Below are 22,055 nucleotides of genomic sequence, written 5' to 3' on the forward strand. Positions count from 1 at the left end.
AATTAAATTATAAGTAATACATAAAATAAAATAATAATTAAAAAATTATAAAAACATTTTTATAAGTTTATTTATAAATATGTATAATATTCAAATAATATCCCAAAAACAATTAAGACAATAAATGATGGAGCAGCATGAATGTTAGTACCTGTAAATATAAATATTTGTATAAATTATTAAATTTTTCATTTAGAATAAAAATTAGATTTCTAAAAATAATTTTAACAATTAATTTAGTAGATAAAAATAAAGTGTAACGAATATGGAAAGTATATAAAGCGCAAAATGTTGAAGGAATTTAGTGTTAAATAGAATAGATATCTCTCTAGAGATGAATAAAATGGGTATTAACTTTTTAAAGTTTTTCCACTTTTTTATATTGAGTTTATATTTAAATTTGTTCGGTTTTAGTAAAGGCACCTGTAATGGACTTGCCGGCCGATATTCTATGCTGCTAAACTTTTAATACTTCATGCAGTTAATATTATACATTGTACCATTGTAAGGGTGGTTCGAATCCAAACGTTTTTGGAATCCAAAACCGAATCCCAAAAAGCCTACAAATCTTACGAAACCTTAATACAAGAGTGTTATTTGTAGCTTTGAGACGTATAATATTACGTATATTAGACGTATAATACAGGTGCCAATATGAATTGCGACGAGTGCTCTTGTAATTTGAACTTTACATCGTCCGGACGCCATCATACGAATACAATACAAAACACGACCGTGAGATCGTCAGAAGATAACATAAAAGCCTCCTTTAATAAAAAATTCCAGATTTATTTATAAAGAAAAATCGTAAATCTTCAGTAAACAATCCATAATTGTAAGTACATAGTTAAAAAAAAAATTCTAGCAACGAGTTGCGTAAGTTTCCCGGCTGTTTTCAGATTTTATTACAGAAACATAGATGTTAGGTGTTATAAACGTGATAAAAACCCCGAAAACTTTACGTGGCAGCCCGTTGGCGAAGAGTGAACCCACGACCAACTATCCCACAATGAAGATACATTCATGAAGTAAAACAAAACTATAGACATTTCACTCGAAATTAACCTACATTATAATCTTTTAAAATAAATGTAAAACAAAGTTTTGTGTACATGTACATGTTTTAAATTCAAAAATAATATCTATATTTTAATATATTGAAAATTCTAATAAATAACAATGTAAACACATTTACCTCTATCATTGGATGGATCTTTGCAATGTTTACTCATACAGGACGCTTCTAAACGAACACCTAAAAATAATCATATTTTTTTTATAAAATATATTCAATAAATTAGGTTCTTGTATAATTTTAAATAAGCAAAATTAAATGACTCGTAATTAATTTCAGCGATAAAATTTCAACTTTTATTAATTTGATTAAATAAATTTAAGAAGAAAATAATCTGGAAGGAATAAGAAATGCTTCACCATGACATTTTCCCGAGCAATCTTCATTCGATTCAAAATTATTTTCATTTCCTTCACATCCTCCATATTTGAATTCCTCGCAAGTCCGGTTAACAGAATCGTAATAAAAGCGAGTTACAAATTTTTTACAAGGACCAACAGCTACGGGAAGCTGACAAATTGCTATCAAATTGAAAAATTAATTCGTTATTTTATTAAAGTATTTTCAATAAGAATATATATATAATTAGAGAATTATAAGACAATTTAGTCATAACTTTAGCGAAAAAGTGTAAACCTTCATTCTAAATTTCTAACCCGGTCCAGACTATCATAATTTATAATGTTAGGGGCATAGTTCTTCATCCTTCACTCATGTTGGCTGTGCTCAACATGAGTGAGGGATGCAGAATTATGCTCCTATAATGATAAATTGCGGGTCAGGCCCACTGTATGTGTACAATATGCTAGTGCCTCCCATCAATCAATCAGACGGCCGAGGCTCCGGATCAGGAATCATGATCATCAGAGATTTTTCATGGATGTTCTATCCATGAAACTTCTTTAAATTTCCTTAATTTTAATACTACGAATGGATTATTGCTTAAAAATTCTAATTTAGATTAATAACTATTTTAAACCATTAATTAAGTTGTAATCTAATTATAATTTATTACTAGGTACTTATTAATTTAATTATTTTTATTAAAATAAAAAAATAACAGTATATGAATATTTAGTTTTGTTATTACAATGCAAATATTTAAATATAAAAAATAAAATATTATTTACATTTATTTCGAATAACAAATCCTAGTGATATTCCTATATTTTAAAGAGAAAAACAAAATGATTTATTTTTAGTAATAATTTATGTAAATTACATAAATATATTATTTAAATGTTATAATTATTATATAAATAAATTATTAAGAAAAATAATCATTTTAAACATGTTTTTTTTTAATACTTATATTCTTTTTTCATGTTAAAATATATATATTTATATATACAGTATATATTAATTTAGTACAGAGGAAGCTCCATGTTTGCTCATTTGTGGAACTAAAATTAGTTTATTCACAAAAGAATTAACAAAAAAATTTCAAAAATGGATAAAGAAATAAATAAATGAATTTTAAGCTAACGCACACTTGAATCTTTTTGTTTGCAGACATTTTTAAGAGCAAGGACTATTGCGTTTTAGAGGAGCTTCGCATGACTCAGAGAGCAGGGACAAGACAATAATCCTTGAGCTCGGCAAGCGGCCGCCATCTTTTCTGTCCGTAGACTATTACGCCTCCGAATAAACACATATTAAGTACAAAACTGTATGCCAAAGCAACTAAGACTGCGGACAAAAAACTTAAAAATTTGCGTCGTCTCGATGTTTTTATCTTCATGCTCTATTTCAGTTCGTGTTGTTGATCGCAAGACTGTACTATTGGATTGAGTTTGGGGATATTTTCACTAAAATGGATTTTTTTTTAAAACAATTGTGAAATAATGGACGGAATTATTAATGAGGAAATTTTGTGGGGAATTCAATATTCTTGAATGGAAAATCGGGAATTTAATCATTTTATTTAACGATAATTTAACTTATTATTATTAAACGATTTTATTTAACCTACTTTGTATCATGTCCTCAAATCTTGCAATTCAAATGTCTAATTAAGGCTTAAACTTTGGAGACATGACAATGCATTTTAATGACGTTCTCAAGTAGTCCCACCCCACCATCCTCTCCACTCAAAACTTTATAAACAACCAATGTAGAATGTAATCATAACGTGTGTGTAAATGTACTAAAGTGACGTAATTTTGAGGATGCGGGCACCCGTACCATATAGTTTAAATCCCTACAGTACATGACCCGTCATCCCCATCCCAATCCTTTTACCATCCTCAATCTCCACTTAATAAAAGCGTGGGGCGCTCATGTTTAGAAATAAGCTTAGTTACACTTTCTATCAATTTTTGTGGGTTTCACACGAGCTCCCCAGCCTCCATTTTTGATCGCATAATACCAAGAATAGTATGAAAACTGAAAAAATTAATATATATATATATATATATATATATTAAATAATTAAGCAAGAATAAAATATATATGCATGTATACAGTACAATATATATCTAATTTCCTCATCAGCTCCTGAGGAGTCGATACAAACCCCCTCATTGGAAAGCCGTGGAGAGCTGCATTATGTCATACTACAGTAAATACTAATAGTGGAACTTGTTTGATACGCAGTTTATAAACGGCTAGCTTGATACTGGTGTGAAGGTAATTCAACTCCGATTCAGAATTACATTTCAAATAAAATAATAAAGAACAAATCCAGTAACAAGTTGAGTAATTTAAAATTCCACGTGACGCTATCTATTATGATAGTTTATTTTAAAATTTTTTATATTTTTAATTGTTATAAAATGATAAAATGCTCAATTTTAACAGTAGAGTTTTATATAAAAGAAAAATGTTATATAACACACGACCTTTTCTATCTCCCCATCCTCTTGATATTTAACCACCAAAGTTTAAGTATCGATCCCCAACACGCAAACTTCTCTGAAAAATGTCAGGAATTTCGACAAAACGTACAGAAGTTATTAGGCTTCAAGGAGGGTTAACGAAGTCGTGCCTCTTCCCCACACAAGGACATCATACATACAGAAAAAGCCACAAAGTCCCTGCATTTCTCGACATTTTAAGATCCTTGAGTCTAAATACAAAAATCTTGGGGGTCATTTTTTGACCGATCGCTATACTTTACCTATGTTATATATAGTAGAGCTGGAAAATAAAAGTGATTAAATAAATTATATGTCACAACAAATAATCTCTAATTTATTGTGACATCATCACAATGCCGGACTGCAATTTTAATCTCCTTTATACATGTAAAACATACTTAGGTTTAGTCTTGTAGGCTATATAAAGCCATTCTTTGAAATTTAAAGACATTATAATTAGTACAGTGATACCTTCCGATGTCATGGTTAATAAGTAAAGGCTATATTGGGTTAAACAGAAAGTTTTAATGTATTTTTAATAGCTGTGGTTATCCGAAATAAATGTGTGATTTAATTATAACAGTTGTGAAATTTAACAGATCATTGATTTTGATATGAGATACTGTTCTTTGTTTTAGAATGTTTAGTTTAAATTAAACATTACTATGTTAAAAGTAGACGTTAAGTAGTGTTGATTAACATTTGTTTTAATGCGCATAATTATACCTACACTCAAAGACAAACGTGACAAAAAAAAGACGATTTAGAAAAGTTATAAGTACGTGGAGAGTCCGGAAGATAGTCACATAAAATTTTCATAGTTCGTCTGAGATCGATGGAGTAAATTTAAAATTGATTTGTCCCTGTACATCATACTTTTTCTGTTAGCAACTGAAGGTCATTTATCTAACTCCTTTCAGGGGAAAGTTTTGAATTGAAATAACGTGACTTCCGGTTTGCATCAGAAGTTTATATAACTTATAGTTAATCGTGACACCTGCCTCTAAGCTATCTAAATCTATCCTCGAGATTAAGGAAAACAGCCAGACGGACGGACGGATGACAGTGGAAATTTATAGGTCTACAGTATTTTCAAATTGCAACCCAATTATTAAGAATAAATTTTAAAAACAGTTCGAATTTTACTTTCCTCGGTTGTCATGTATTGGAATCGTGTCAAATTTGACTCTCCCGGTTTTATTTAAATCCCCACGTTTTCAGACTTCCTGACTTCAAAAAAATAACGAACTAGCACAACAAAAAGAAATGTCATTGCTTATTGTATAATCTGATAGATAATCATATGGCCAGAAACAGCATAAGTTATATAAAAGTTTTATAATCATTTGGTTTTTAGAGCTGTTTACTTTGTTTAATTTTTCTGAGTTGTTATTTTACATACATAAAGTTACATAGTTTTGTTATAAAGTCTTGTTCTCCTTAAAAGCAAATGCAGTAACTTTTTTACATACAAGCTGACCTACACTTAAACAAAAGATCTGAATTGTATAAATAGGAATCTTTCCTTGACAAATGTGCAGGAAGCAGTTTAAATACGTTAAAAATTTTTTCCCACTTCTAATCGGTATGGCATTTTAAAACTACCTTTTCTTTTTTCGTTTTAGGTAGGGGATAAGGGGGAGTCAAATGCATGTCTTGCCCCGGGCAGCATAGACTCTAACGCCGGTCCTGTGCCCTACTGCTCCTTTCTCATCATCATTGAGGAAGAGCTGCCAGCAAAGAAGTTTTTCAGATGTACAAACAGATAAAAATCAATTGACTATTATTCTGGGCTGCAGGGAGATGTTCCACTTGTTCTTAACTAAATGACGTGGCGAGGGGGCTTGAGCTTGAGTAGAAATGTGTGACCGAGCATTCTTTTACACATTTCCTTACCATCACCATACACATTTCCTTACCATCTTCACATTCCTTACCACTTTCCTTATGAGGTAGAATTGCCATGAATAATTGCAATTCGACCTCATAAATCTGATGATGAAGTTGGTGGGTTTCGCATTTCTTGCATTCAAATCGCGTTTCAAAGTAATCAAACCACTCTATCATCTTGAACATGTTAAGGAACAAAAATATACGTAAACCAAATCTAATTCTCTTGTAATGACATCTATAACTTTCCGATAAATGAGAAATCATCGTGAAAGTGCTGCAGCAGATATATTTACAAACGGTACTTGCTTTCTGAATAAGCTGATATTTCGAACCTCTTTAAGCACAATTTTTAATTAATATATGTCTGGTTCTACTCGTATATTATACAAAATGATAATAATATAAAATTACCTTCGCATTTTCTCTGACATTCAGAAAGAGTGTAGAAATTGTTTTTATTTCCCATGCATCCAGTAAATGTAAATTCTTGACACGATTTTGTCGTTGTATCATAATAATATCGTTTAATATTTTCAGAACAATGTCCGGGATCTACAGGTTCTTCGCATACATCTAATTTTAAAAATAAATTTTTAAGATTTAGACAATTATTTTAATAAAATAGACTTTGTAACATAATTTTAAAACAATCTGATATTACCGAGACATCTTTTTTTGCAATTCTCTTCACTTATAAAATTATTTTCATTTCCTTCACAACCACTGTAAGGAAAACTGTTGCATAACATACTATCGTGATCAAAATAAAACTTCTTTATTGTACTTTTGCAAATTCCTTGTTTCTTTGGAAGTTCACAAATATCTGTAAATCAAATTAGTTATTTAATTTCATCACTTCATCAATTATAATTTACAATTTTAAATGCTGAAACATTTCAATTTATTCATACACTGTCATGCTTATAAAATAAATTAGTTTATTTAGAATAATTTTAAAATTTTAATCATGATATACTATTTAATTTCAAATAAGCTATATAATTTAATTAATTTTATTAAAAACAGCAATAAAATTCACGACATTTTATTTCCTATTAAAATAGAAATATAAGATTTTATATTTTTGTTTTACTTGTTAATATTGACAACCACAATAAAAAGATATTTCTGCTGTATTCATGGTCAATTTATAAATGAGAAGTAATCATCAAAATCCTTTTATATTATATTTTTAAGGATCTGCTTTCTAACATATTAGTTTTGCAAGATAATTGTAAACAGTTATATTGTGAGGACCCACAATCGAATACAGTTAAGCAATCAAGGAATTTCTGATGGGCGGTCCATCCTCGTCTCTAACCACTCAAACAACTCATTGTGGGTCTGGTCGAATCCGCAATGGGTATTAATAAAAGGCCCCCCTTAGTGCATACAAGACGAAAATAAACAGAAAACGGGGACTATTCTTGAATGTAAAATATTGAATTCTCATTATAGTGTTAAATCATAAGTTTACCTCCACAAAAATCGATGCATTTTTCTAATGTTTTAAAACGGTTCAAGTTTCCTTCACATCCACTGTAACTAAAGGCCTCACATTTTCCTTTATGACTATTAAAATAATACATGAGTTCATTTCCGTCACACATTCCGCTATCTTTTGGTAAGACGCAAATATCTGAAAAAAATTTATATTAATATATATGTTACGAAAGATTTTAAATACATAAAGAACTTGATTACGAGTTAGAATTTTGTTTAAATCCGATTTAACACCTTTCTTCTTAACAGTCAATGGATAAATATTAATTACAATTTGACATATTTACTAACATTCAATTAGATTAATTTTCTATGTCGATTTCGCATTATCTAAAATATAAATTTATAATTTACATAATAAAGTTCGATTTTACTTCTTTATTAATTTACAAAGTTTAAACTGTACTATACTGATAAGAGTTTGTGAGCTGCATAAATCAGTAATTTTGAACTGTAGAGTGTTTATGCAATCGTGTCCAAAAGCTAAGCATAATCATTAATTTGGCCTATATCACAGGAACTACTGATCACAGCAGCGTGACAGGTGTCATACAATCAGAATACTGTATTCTTTATGCAACAAAACAATTGTAAAGCAAAAATGTTATCTAACTTACGTTAAACGAAAAACAAGATAAAATACTAAACATTATCGTAAATTTTTCTCACGGGAAATGATGGCATGTGGTTTCCTTTTGCATGCAATCGCTCTATTCAACGATTGCTTATATATTCAATACATTGTAATATTGTTTATCACCTCTGTAGGGAGTAAATTCTATTCTTGACAAGTGCATCTTAAAGCTTCTAGAGTATTTATGGTGAAGGTTATGTGGATGCAACTCGTCTCCCTAGAGCATTCCATACATTTTCTATGGGATTTAAGTCCAGAGATCTTACGGCCATTCCATGCCATAAATATCTTCATTTTCAAAAAAGTCATTAATGAATGCAGCGCTATGTAAGCAGGCACTATCGTCCACGAAAATGAAATCTGCATCTTCAGCACCCCAGAAAAGCTTCACACGGGTTTCAAAATCTCGTCTCTGTACTTCCTTGCAGTAATGGCAACTCTTGCAAAACGTACAGCCATTAAGAATAAAGCTACCTCAGACCAAGATACCACCATCTGCAAACTGTTCACTTCATTCTGTAGACTGAATTCCTATTTATGTATTAAACGATTATGCTTATTTTTTGGACATAAGGGTTTACGTATTTTGTAAAATGTTAAAGTTATAAAGTTTGTAAATGTACGGTCCGTAGGACCAAACGAGATGAAATAGTTTTACAACATTTTATTCTACAGTATAATAAGAGCAGAAAAAATGCGATGTAAGGCAAATATCAATTGGTTATTTAATGAAAGAAGCAATAAATTTTCGTATCCATAAAAATTAATGGCGAATTTATTATTCAATCCTAGAACTGCATCGTGGCATTTAATTTACTGAGCTTCTTATATCAACAATTATAAGAAATGATTCGTCCGAAATAATGTTTGTCGACAGTTAAAGATGTTTGACAAGGTAAGTCTTGTTTTGGACTAATCACTTCTTACAGAAAACTCAGTAAATCCATTATTAAAAGATTACGTCGGTAAATAACCGTTACATTTTAGTAAATTTTTTAAGTATTAAAGTTGATTATGAAATACTCCTACCTTGGTTAGCGCAATTACATATAAGTTCATTTGGATGCATTATAATTCTGCATCTTCCTGGACAATCTCCCGGATTTAACACACGAAATTCATGGATGTTTCTATGTGTAACTTCTAAAATTATAAAATTTAACCGTGTAATGAAATTATATAGTTATATCAGCATTTATATTTACTGAAATTATAAATAAATGATTATATCTGAAATATGCTACATACCAGGTGCTCGAAAAACATCAGGAATACATACGCAGGAAAAACATCCTGGGGAAGTGGACTGTAGGGGACAATCGGGAGTACAATCAGCAGGCGATTGAATACAATTATCGTCTTTCCTTGAAGGACCAGGAGGTTCTGTTTAAAATATATTCGTATAACTAGATAAATTTTATTATTAATTCCACAAATATACAATAAACTAACCTATAACTACGCTGTCACAATCACATTTAATACAGCCATCAACCTCACGACAACATGGTGGACAGTTTAAAGCGCATTCGGCTGTTTCCGGACATTGTGTGTTCCTACGTAAATCTAATTAAAAGTGACATCGATATTTAAATTTTATTTAATATTTATAAATGTATGAAAATGTTCATCCTTACTTTGGCATTTCTTTTGACATTCGTGTAAAACTAAGAAATTATTATCGTTTCCACCGCAACCACTGTATCGAAAAACAGAACATTTATCGGATTTCCAGTCATAATAGTATCTTTGAAAGTTTCCTCTACAGTATCCTGCATCCGGATTTTCATAGCAGAAATCAGGACCTTTTTAATTATAGAATATTTATTAATAAATTATAAAAACTCATTTTATTAAATATTTCATACTTCAAAATAAATTACATTTTTAAGTATTTAACTTAATAATTTAAAATTGTTTTTTAAATAATTAAGTAAACTTGAAGAAGAATTTTTTAAAAATTTTATGGTGCAATATGGCGTAGAAGAGATAAATATCCGAATTATAACGCATTCTGATATTCAATTATATGATAAATTCCCGTAAACATTTATTTATTTTATACTTAACAGTTAGTTCTTATTTGTAAATAAATTTTCACTGAATAAATTATATATTTACCTGGAATATCCTCTTCATCTGTTCTAAAATCATCATCAAACCAGCAATTCACTAAAAAACCAAGTCTTTAAATTATAATTAATATTCATTTTATGAAATTAATATTAATATAAATACTAAAATTATTAGAAAGTATAAAAATTAAGAATATGTTTAAAAAAATTTAGAAAAATTACCTTCAGAATGTCTGTGCTGAAGAGTTCTTGGATCAATGCAGGAATTTTTTACAGACATTAACGCCGACTGTAATTTTTTCGAATTTAATGTTTTACTGCGTGAAATAATAACTCCATAAACTGCTGCTGGATGACAACTCTCTGTTTGAGGAATGGTATAAAGACAGGAATACAAAACTGCTATGTTCTCGTAATCGGTATAAACAACCACCATTTTCTCTAAAGAAAAACTTTTTTTAATATTTATCTATAAATTCCAAACTAATCATAATCAAATATACATTATTAGAATAATGTAGGCCTACATTTTCTGATCATAGGCCATACAAATGTAAGACTTCGTCCAATTTATACTATATTAATAAATGAATTTAAATTTTAAATTAAAAATGAAGTATAATAGAAATTTAAGACATTTCTATTCTTAACGAGATTTTCTCCCTTTTTCCTGTCATAAAAACTTTTGTAATAGTGTTTAATATAAATTTGTTAGGGTCCTTAGGGACCCATCGGTGGTTAAGTAGATAAAACTACAGGCTGTTTTTAAAGTTTTTTTTTTTCATATAAATAGTAGCAGCAGTTTACCCATAGAAAATCGTCGCGAGAGACACCCTATTGGTAGATCCTTCAAATTTTTGTGCTTTATTCCATCCACCCAATTCAATTTATTAGGGAAATTTTCTGGATAAAAAAAAACATAACATAAAAAACTTAAATTCTGATTTATCATTTGTTATTTATTTGCATAGTGGCAAGTAAAACATAAATACTATAAATCATTCATCAATTTTTATTTGCATGCTTTGCAAAACCTAACTCTAATCTGGCTTGCAAATATCAAAAATCTGTATTGTAGAATAAGGACTCTCAACCTGGTCGCTAGCCAACTCCGAGGATTATTATCCCATTTAATTGGGAGTCTATAAATTACTAGAGGTAATTTTATGGTCAATTTATAAATTTATTTTTATTATATTTAAACATAATAATCATAATTAACGTAACTTTAAATCTTAAAAACAAAACAAGCAATTTTGAATTCTGATTTATGCTTCATTTAAAAAAAAATTATTATTAGCTCTTATTGATTTTTATATATCCTGTCTTCAATTTATTCTTATTAAGTATCAAACGGTCGACGGACTTAATTTGATTTTATAAAATGTTGATAATGCTTAGTTTAGAAAATTAACTTCAGAATCGGTTCTTATAGCAACAGGTTTACATAAATTATCAAAGTTATGAATAGGAACGTCCTGATACTGCCGATGCCGATACCGTATCGAAACTTTCCTTCGATACCGAGTACTTTGTGTACTTTTGATACTATTGGTCCGATACCGATATCGGTATTGTTACATTTTTCACAAACAGGTAAGGTCTGTCCGAAACCAGATTTTGAAGCCGAATTAGAAACCGAAATGGAATTTTACACTATTCTCGGTTAAGTTGAACCTATTGAAACATAATGATGAAAAATCAATAAACGTATTATGTTAAACTTCATTTCCAGAATCTATAAATGTATAGAGTTCTAATTACTACAATACTTACAAGTAAATATTTCGTTAAACATTAAGAAGTACTGTACTTTCGTTTGTTAATCGACTTGGACCCTCGGTGATGTTTAAAACGAGATACAATTTGTATATACTTGTTCGCACTAACATTTGTAAAATTTGGACACAATGAACTTTCAATGAAAGACACCGTTATACTCTTCACCAACGATTTCTTATCCACCCCTATCTCACGTATAGTAGTAGACACAGCCCATTAGTGAGAATGTAGATCTGTAATGCTTTTTAATCAGTTTCCAGATAATAATATCCTAATTACCTAATTAATTTATCCAGAAATATAAATATAAACAATCAAACCTCGATATAACGTCGTCATTCGTTCGCTTCCGAAATTGGCACTAGTCTAATTTGGCGTCAAACTCGATCATTGGCACTGCATAAAGGTGAAGCTATTGGAGTGCATCATATCGAGCTTTGACTATATTTACTTTATTGATTAATTCACTTTTAAATGTAATCTATTGTACTTTACTTATTTTTGTATATTTAATGTAATTCCCTTTCTTACATGAAACAATCCTATTAATTCGAATAAATCATTATCGAGTTAATATTTTATACGGGATTATAATAAATACCTGTAATCAAAAATCTTGTCAATACTGTTTATTCAATATTTAAAAATGTTTAATTTAATTCCAGAATGGAAACGCTATTCTGACAAAGAAAACAATTACTCATATCGATAAATTAAATATTACGTGATTTTATTGCTCAGTAACTATCTTAAAATGCTTATCTTTAAATAATAAACTTTCTATTTATCTGCAAAAAGAAATCAAAATGCTTAATTAAAAGTGTCAGTTGATATATGAATCATAATTTCAATATTTGCTAAACTTTACTTTTAACTTCCACAGCATCACCTTATCTCACTTAGAATTATTCAAAACTTTACTTTTTATTCAATAGAAATTTCAAATATGTGGATTGAAACAGATCAAAGTTTATAAGTCGTATCATTTTGCAAGAAAACACACACATGCACACATTACGCAGGCACATGTACGCACAGTATGCACGCAAACATACACACATACATATATAAATATATAGAAACTAAAGTAACATCCACTAAACCGTGTAGCCCAATGTTATACAAATTTTGACCCTCTCCGCCGTTGTAGTATCCATTAACTATCATGGACCGTTGCAACAGTCCCCTACTTTCTCTTCTATAATGAATGATTAAGTACTTTAGTTTAATAATGATAATAATTACATCATTTCTTGTTTTACAGTAAACAAGTTTACAAAAAGTATTCGTAATTACATAACAGTTTTTAGCCTTAAAATATGACTGCGCTGTGTGATCTTGTGTTTTTATGCGTGATAAAGAGTAATTTGGAGACTAAAACTTGTTGTCTTCTACTTACGAATATTTTAAAAATAAATTATTGACAAAATGATATGCTTATACGAATAATAATTCTATGTTTAAATGTATAAAATTACTATCCTAAACATATCTATCGTGATTGTTCGCGTGAAATTCTTTCGCATCACCCTTATGCTATCCTATTGTAAATAACTGGAGATATAACGATTATCATACAACCATTAAAATAACAAGTAAACAATTACTTATTGTGACATCGTCATTGTGATGGACTGCAATTTTAATTCTATTTTTAATTTATTTAATGTAAAATATATGCTTTCCAACTAAAATTAGTTATGGCTTGCCCCTGTATATCATACTTTTCCTGTAATAAAGGAGTCGTGACAGTCATCTTTTTAACTCCTTTCAAGAGAAAGTTTTTGAATTTAAATAACATTATCTCCGGTTTGTATCGGTCGTTACTGTATAGTTAATCGGGGACTTTTGCTGCTAAGGTTTAACCCCAAGATATGAATACCTTTCTAGTGAATATTTCAGACTTGATTTAACAACCTAATAGAAGATCGCAAAAGAATGGACGACCTAAAATCTAATTATGACAGTATATTTTTGGTGTTATAGACAGTAATAAAATAAAATTCTCTAGCCACTTTCTTAAGCTTGCCCAAAATACGGAGGACTGGAAGACCTTATATAGTCATTATTATATATAATTTCTGTTTCTTTATTTGAAAAAAGAAACAAAACCCTTTATAAATAAACGATATTGGTGATGGTAATGATGATGATCTCATAATGCTGAAATGTAACAAACAAACATTTTCAAGTAAACAAATACAGCTTGTTACTTCAAAGTTAACTAACAAGATAAAACTTTTTTTTTAAAAATTATTTTATTATTATTTGTAATGAACGAATGGCGATAAACACACTAAATAGATTTATCTTCATTCGTCAGGCTTTCTTTATCCCCTGACTTACCCTATTATAAAAAAGAAATTAACCTTTCACAACAGAAGAAAAAGTACTGTAACTTAAATACAACTCTCCATCAAAAACATCGACTTTCCCTCGAAGTGGCCGTATGCAATTGTTGTCTCTGAAAAGAAAAATCAAAATAATTTTAAATAAACTTCATTACTAAACCAGATAGATGTATACTTTAAAGCTATACATCAACCAAAGCCGAATATTATCGGGCTAGAAACGGCTATAATATTAATAATTTATAAGACAATTTGGTACTAGAGTTAGGCGTTAAGCGTCGTCTCTTAATAAATTTAATAATTATAATTTTAACCCGTTATATAATAAACACGCCAAACGACATGCCAAATTCTTGGGTCATTAAATTTAATGACCGACTCCAAATTAAATTTTAGAAATGTCTGAATTAAAAATGAACTATTTATAATTATTAAATTTAATACGAGATGGAAACATAACTGCCTACCTCAAACAAATTAATTAATTTCTTATATTTAATTATAGTCTTTACATAACCCAAGAATTAGACATGTCGTTTGGCGTGTTTATCAAACATATTAGCTGTGATTTTTTTTCTTTTGTTTCTGCAAATCGAATTCTCATTCCATGATGGTTCATTTCGCGCTAGAAGAAAAGATAATGATGATTCACGCTCTTTAACAGTGTATATTGCATAATTTTTTTGAATAAACGTTATACATAAAACATTTGAGCATTTTTTTGGCGTGGAACGCATTACCGTATTTTACATTAATTTCTATGGGAAAAATTGTTTCGCTTAATGAGTGTTTCGCATTACGAGTAAGACTCTGGAACAAATTATGCTCGTTAAGTGAGGTTCCACTGTATAAGCTTACGTTACGACGGTCATTACAATGCCGGTTGGGGACACATCCTTCGCCCACGTCATGTAAACATCTCCAAAGGCACTCAACCGGCCATTGCAACCATTACAATTATTAAACTTATTAATTAATTAAGAGATGACGCCTAACACTAGTACCAAATTGTTTTACAGTATAAATTATTAATATTATAGCCGTTTCTAGCCCGATAATATTCGGCTTTGGTTGGTGTATAGCTTCAAAATAATTTTATCTTTTATTAAACTTAAAATCTAATTACAGAATAACTTATGCAGAAAATTAAAATTCTATGATATAGTCTTAACTAAATTTGAAATATAAACGTAATTAGTAAAGGATAGGGATCTTTCAGGTCATCTTTCCTGTGATAATACCCGTAACAATTATTAAACTTCTTATTTTATTAGAAAAATAAAAACGATCACTAAATAAAATATTCATTATTAAATAAGAAAACATTTTAAAATAAAGATTAATCGAATATAAGCGGTCGTAAAACCGCAGGAATTTGGGGGAGGGGTGTCTGTTCTAGACTTTCCCAGGACTTGTCCAGAACACCCCAGGAATTTCTGTCCTATTTTCTCATTACCCAGTCTGAGCGAACCCACGATGGCCATGGCTTTTTCTCCAGAGTGAGAAAAATTATGTACAAATTGAAAAATTATGTTAAATTATAATTATCATTTCGCTTAATTTCGTATTGAATAATATTTAAAATTTTTAAATTAGTATAATATATTGAACCATACTTTTAAGCATCTTAAATTCTAAAGATTAAAAAACAAATTAACTAAAAATTTTAACTTACCCCGCAACAGCAGTATAGTAAAATTTGTAATCTGAATCAGAATTATCAACGAATTTCCACATTGCAGAATGTAAATCCATAGATCGACTGTATGATTTTGCTAACTCGTACCATTCTCCGAGAAACTATAATATTGATTATTTGTTAATTATTATTTTTTAAATAAAAAGTTAAATAATACTTTACATTATTATAAATTTAATGCATTTTTTATCATTTAAATTTCAACGTAAATGCATATAACTTTTAAAAAATTAGTATATTTTACAATAACTTTTATTGAACAGTCACTAATTCATGTTTTTGGGGAGCAACAATTGAGATACACATTTTTAAATAATCGATATTAAAAATGTTTAATTAATTAATATTGTAATAATATTTAACTTCTAGAATTCATTTCATTAAATAGTCCTATCTAACTTCATAATTTAAATTTTAAATAAATTATAAACTTATAATTTAAGTCTAAAAACTGTGCTGCAATGGGGTCGACTAGCTGAGGTAAAGAATATCCCGTTCCGTACTAATCAAATAAATTATGGAGACTCGACCATATTTTAACCCAGATCCCTTACAATAAAACGTTATCATGTAATTATTCGTCCAACAAATTAAAAAAACTCAAGTTTATATGATTTGTTACTGAAAAATAATTATAAATTGTAATATTTTACTTACCCTTTCCATTTCAAAATTTTGAGTTTTAATTGAATCAATTTTGCAATTAAGAAAATTCAATGCAGACGGATCCAAATCTAAAATAAGGAATCAATATTTTAAATTAATTATTAATACAAGAATTCAAATAAAAAATTAATTTTGTTGCACTGTTTGGTTAACTAAAAACATTGATATCAAATTAAACATCGTTGAGCTAATCGATTTAAATGCTTTGACTTAACTGTTGGTTATAAAAGAAATAATAGACAGATAGCATAATGAAATTTATTTATTTTTTTAACGCTTAACATTTTAAATTATTTATAATAATATTTTTGGGCTGCAATTTTCAGATTGCAGACCTATACCTTCCCATCGTCATCCCTTTCCTCCCTTCTGACGATATGCCCACACCACCGTAGTCTTTTTCTTGTATTTTGTCGGCAATATCAATTACTTTAACAATCCGTCAAATGTACTCATTTTTTAATTCTCACCTTGCAATTATGCCAGCCTTCTTTAGTATTATGCTCTCCATAATGTAGTTGATCGCACAACAGCTTTTTAAACTGTTGTGCGATCAACTACATTATGGAGAGCGTAATACTAAAGAAGGCTGACATAAGAATGCAAGTTATTATCTCCCTACAACACTTCATACCTTTCCTCCCAACCTTTCACCCATTTAAATCCGGCCATTCACTTTCCTTTCCACTACTCATGCATTATCCAGCCAAGTGACCTGAAGTTGAACTTTTCTCTCTTCTTGTAGAGGTAGGATTTGATGTTTTCTTTCTTGTTACAGCATATATAATTCGCCTTGTTTTTTCTAGTTTTCAGACCTTATTCTTTCAGTACTTCATTTCCATTTTTCAGTTTCTCTAATTGCTCTTTTTCTTGTCTTGGAGCTGAAAAAAATGTTTCTTTCATGTGCTCCGCAATGTTTCTTCTGTCATATTTTCTGTTGGTAAAACAATTACAATGTTGAAAAGAAAAAAAAACCCAGCAATAAGTTGTTTAACTTTCCCGGCAACATTAAAACTTTTAGTGGTGCCATCTGTTATCATTTTTTATTTTAAACATTTTTATACTTTTAACTATTATAAAGTGATAAAAAGCTAAATTTTCAGGGTAGGGATGGGTTTTATAAGAAATTGTAAATGCTAATAACAGGTAAAATCGTCATTAAGTCTGACCTTATACACCTTACACACGACCCCCTTTATCTCGCTACCCCTCGACATTTAATTACCAATATTTGATTGTACCAATCCCCCTAATAAAGAAACCTCTCTGCAAAATTTCAGAAAATTTCGACAAAAAGTACAAGAGTTATTAAGCTTCAAAGAGGGTGAACAACATCGTGCGCCCCCACACAATAACACTCATACATAGAGACAAAAACGCTCGAATTTTTTTGATTTCTCGACGTTTCATGGGAGTCCAAAAATGTAAAAATCTTAGAGGGTTATTTTTTGACCGATCGCCATACTTTCCCTTTGTTTTATATAACAGCCAGGAAAGTAAAAACTTATAGCCGAACCCAGGTATAGTCCCATCTTCACTTCAAGCTGCTTGTTTCTCCAAGAGAACTCTATAAGACATCTCATTGTACATTATCTAAATCAACTTTACTTACTTCTCGGTTACATTGTTGTTTGGCATGCGGTACCAGATTGTTGAACATTGTCATAAGCCTTCTCCACATCGATGAAAGTCAAATATAGTCCCAGCAGCTTTTCCTGGACTTTTCCATTATCTATCTTAAACCAAAAGTTACATCTGTAGTTTATTTCAATGGCATGAAATTAAATTGTTCTTTTAAAGTTAAATCTTCTTTAAGACTTTAGTCTAGGATTCTTTCGTATGTATTCAGTTTGTAATTTTTATGTTTACGTAGCTCTTTTCTTTCTTCACATCGCCTTTACCATTGAAAATTAGGATGACTATACTTCTCCTCTATCCAATCAGTATCTTTTCCTGAAAATATACTTTTTCCATGTAAGTCTACAAAAGCCTTTTCCTTGCCTGCAATAAGATGCCTTGCTTTTCCGTTCTTTATTTTATCGTGATTCCTATAACTTTCTGTGTGTCTCCATTCAGGCTCAGGCTACGTTTACTTTCCCTGCTTCTGTCTGAACTTCATTATTTGATCTACTAAGCAGCTCTGAGAAACAGTCTTTTCATCTAGAATTTATTTCTTCCTTTGTTCCTAATATTCTTCAATCGCTTTCTTCTATCTGCTTTATCTGTGTGATGTCTCTACTAGCTGTGTTTAATTTATTTTATCTATTTTCCATGTAAACTATATTTTTCTATATGTAGAACGTAAATCAATCTTCATTTTCTTCTAATTCACACGAGGAAAATAGTAACAATAAGCCTGTTAGTTTATTAAGTTATATATAATAACAAAACAGTTATAAAAATGCAACATTAAAAATTATTTTGTAATTAAGTAGTAGAGAAAAAAAATCGATGATTTAAACATATTTAAAAGAAAAAGTTAGTAATTAAAATATATTAACAAAAAGAATTTTTAAGATATAATTATAATTATTTTATTCGATAGATACTTCGAAATTCTACATTTTTAGAATTTAAATATTTATCTAAATTGAGTCATAAGAACGTTCTTGGGATATAATGCAAGAAATATTGATGAAATGAATAACGTTGTTTATGAAAAATAGAAGTTTCTCAATTGCAGTTACAAAATAGAACAAAAGTGCGTTTCACAAATACATTCTATTGATTATAATAAAATATTCATTTCTATCGTATAATAAATAACAGATAAAGATTTTATATACTGATAACAGTAAAAAACATTATGAAAAACTACTATCCGAATAATATTTATCATTGATGCTGTGGAGGAATATTTTTTCAATCTTGCGAGTATCTTTTCCTAAAAAAGCTACACCCATCCACTTCTAGTTTTATCCAGTTTATCCACTTGTTCTACACCATCGGGTGACCACGCGGAATTTCCAGGGTATTATTCACGTGTCTCATTGATAAATATGGGTAATTTCTCATAGAAAATCTTTTCGGGAAACATTTCCCTTAGCAGATCATCCAAGTGTTGCATTGTCCTTTTCCATTAATCCAATCCAATCCAATCTCCAACCCCAAAAATTATAACTAGATAAGTATACTACGTTCCTCTATTTTTTTGAATCAGTAAAGTAATAAAGAAAATGGTTTCATTTTCTTTGTTAATTACTTTCCGTTTTATAAACCCATGCTTTTATTTTATAATTTCCTATACAAAATTTTATTGGAGTAATAATTAAGTATAAATATAAAATCTCTGTTTATATAGATTACACTAATTACAATAGAATGCATTAATTATAATATTAATTGTTTCATGATTTAATAAAGCAGCTCGTATTTATCGTCTCGTAAAATTAATTTAACTGTTTTTAATTTACAAATTTCTTAAATATTTAATTATATTTTTATACATGCAACTGAGAGTATAATTTAACTCAATTTACAATTCTAGAATTGGTTTTATTTGTTCAATATCCAAGCTCGTCGTATCAACGTGTTAATAATAAATTTAGATATATTCGTATCAGTAGGAAATTTTTAAATTACGAAATACAATTGATTTTTAGTACAGTATTTAGAAGACCACTCACCATTAGAAAGTTCAAAATTTTCAACTTCCTTCATAAATTGTTCAGGCGTTAATCCATTCGTAAATAAAACAGGAGTGAGGAACCAAATTATTATTCGAAAAGGTAACATGGTGCATTAAAGTTTTTGATAAAACTATTAGGAGGCGAAGATGACAAATACAATTTGCTGTTATCGTGTTGTCATAGAGATTTGGATGTATCAAAGGGCATTTGTGATATAAAATATTTAAGTAAATATTACAAAAATTCTAAACGACGTTATAATTTAGTCTCCATTTTAAAACATTTTTTGGTAAAATAAAATTGTAGGAACTAAGGCAAGAAGTTATTTAACATTATAAACATTAAATAGTGATTTAATTGTAAATTATTTTTGAATTTATTTAAAGATAAAATGAAATTTTAAAGAAGTGTACGTAATATCTTTAAATACAATGTTGCTTGACACTTTTGTTAGTTTATCAAGAACGGTTATTTTTATCAAATTCTTTCATTATTCAATAAGATTAATTTTTTAAATAAAATATTTAAGAAGATTTTTAATTATTACAAAACATCAAACCATTTAAATAATACATATAATTTACAAACGTACCTTCTATTTCATATTTTATATTAGACGAATTTAAGTTCTCATCTGTTGTTTGCCTTTCAGAAACTATTGTATATTAGTATTTATAGCAATATAAGATTTTATATGGGATATTAATGTTAATTAACATAAGTTGTCTTTATCATTGTACTGTATTTAAAAAATGAAAGATATAAAAACTGCATTAAAGTCGATTAAAATATTACAGCGATAATTAATTTAAGACATTTTATAAACATTATTTTAACGATAAAACCGAATAAAAACAATATAAAACGGCTAAACAGTTGACTCAAAGAAACACTTCTGATATAAGAGATAATAATTAAAGCTCGTTAAAGTTGATTGTTTTGTATCAGTTAAAAGATTTAATTTGATAATATAAAAGAAATTCGTTTAATGTTATTTCAATAAATTACTTCAGAAAAATTAGTGACAGTGCTTATAGATAGTTCGAAAAAAAACCCGACTTAAAGGTGAAGAAAATGCAAAGTATACTAGTTTAAAACTATATCATTCACTTAAATACAAATTTACAAAATTATACGCTTAGGAGCCATTTTATCATCAATCTTCCTAACCGAAACTTACAATAATCTTTCCCTTAATAACATAAAATTAAATAAATAATCGAAAATAAATGAAAAAATGTTAACTTAAAAAGCTATTTTCAGATGGATTTACTTTCCTGTCTGTTATAGATATATTGGAAAAGTATGGTAATCGTTTAAATTTTATATTGCATTATAATTGAAAATTATCTTTCTGGACCCCTTAACGTCCTGTTTGACTACCCGGAAAGTTGAGCAAAAACTCTTGCCAGATTTTTTATATTAGACAGGGGGTAAGCCCGGGTGCATAGCTACGATAAGAGTGAAATTTGGGATATTTTTGTTTCTAAATACATTAAATAATATTAAATAGCAACACATATGCAACAGAGCTAATCTACGTTAAATAAGCTACAAAATGATGTATAAAACGTAAATGTAATATATATAGACACAAGTATATAGCTAAAAGTATATATAAAGTATGAAAATTGAGCATAAGTAAGTAATTAAATTCACTTTAATAATAAAAATAACACTGACATATGAATGCTGATATTTACGAATATTTGAAGACCTTTAAAAACTTACTAAAACTGTTTTTAATGATAATATTAATTTGAGTTGCAGATTAAAGATTTACTATTTAAATTATCATTATTTTTTTAATATATAATGCAATTACACAGCTTAATTAAAATTTACTTTATCAAATTTTTAATGTCAATATTTAAATTCGTATCTAAAATT

At 28.8% G+C, this 22,055-nt stretch overlaps 1 protein-coding gene across 3 annotated transcripts; it reads right to left on the minus strand.

Moving 5' to 3' along the window:
- Positions 1-24: 24 nt before the first annotated feature.
- LOC136980823 (papilin-like) lies at positions 25-20,321 on the minus strand. 3 transcript variants are annotated; one of them, XM_067277019.1, is made up of 17 exons: positions 20,163-20,321; positions 16,528-16,604; positions 15,847-15,971; positions 14,190-14,284; positions 10,261-10,479; positions 10,085-10,135; positions 9,601-9,768; positions 9,416-9,529; positions 9,212-9,346; positions 8,993-9,103; positions 7,304-7,465; positions 6,488-6,649; positions 6,238-6,399; positions 2,206-2,238; positions 1,435-1,596; positions 1,196-1,255; positions 25-151 (listed from the first exon to the last, which is right to left on the minus strand). In XM_067277019.1, exons 1-17 carry the CDS (start codon positions 20,269-20,271, stop codon positions 72-74), a joined length of 2,025 nt encoding a protein of 674 aa, XP_067133120.1. In that variant the 5' UTR covers positions 20,272-20,321; the 3' UTR covers positions 25-71. The 3 variants fall into 3 exon arrangements, with proteins under 3 accessions (XP_067133120.1, XP_067133119.1, XP_067133121.1); XM_067277018.1 differs by having other exon boundaries at positions 8,993-9,106; XM_067277020.1 differs by lacking the exon at positions 2,206-2,238 and having other exon boundaries at positions 8,993-9,106.
- Between the last annotated feature and the right edge of the window lie 1,734 nt (positions 20,322-22,055).

The sequence above is a fragment of the Centruroides vittatus genome, unplaced genomic scaffold, assembly GCF_030686945.1.
Source record: "Centruroides vittatus isolate TY-2023 unplaced genomic scaffold, ASM3068694v2 contig_726, whole genome shotgun sequence".
NCBI lineage: Eukaryota > Metazoa > Arthropoda > Arachnida > Scorpiones > Buthidae > Centruroides > Centruroides vittatus.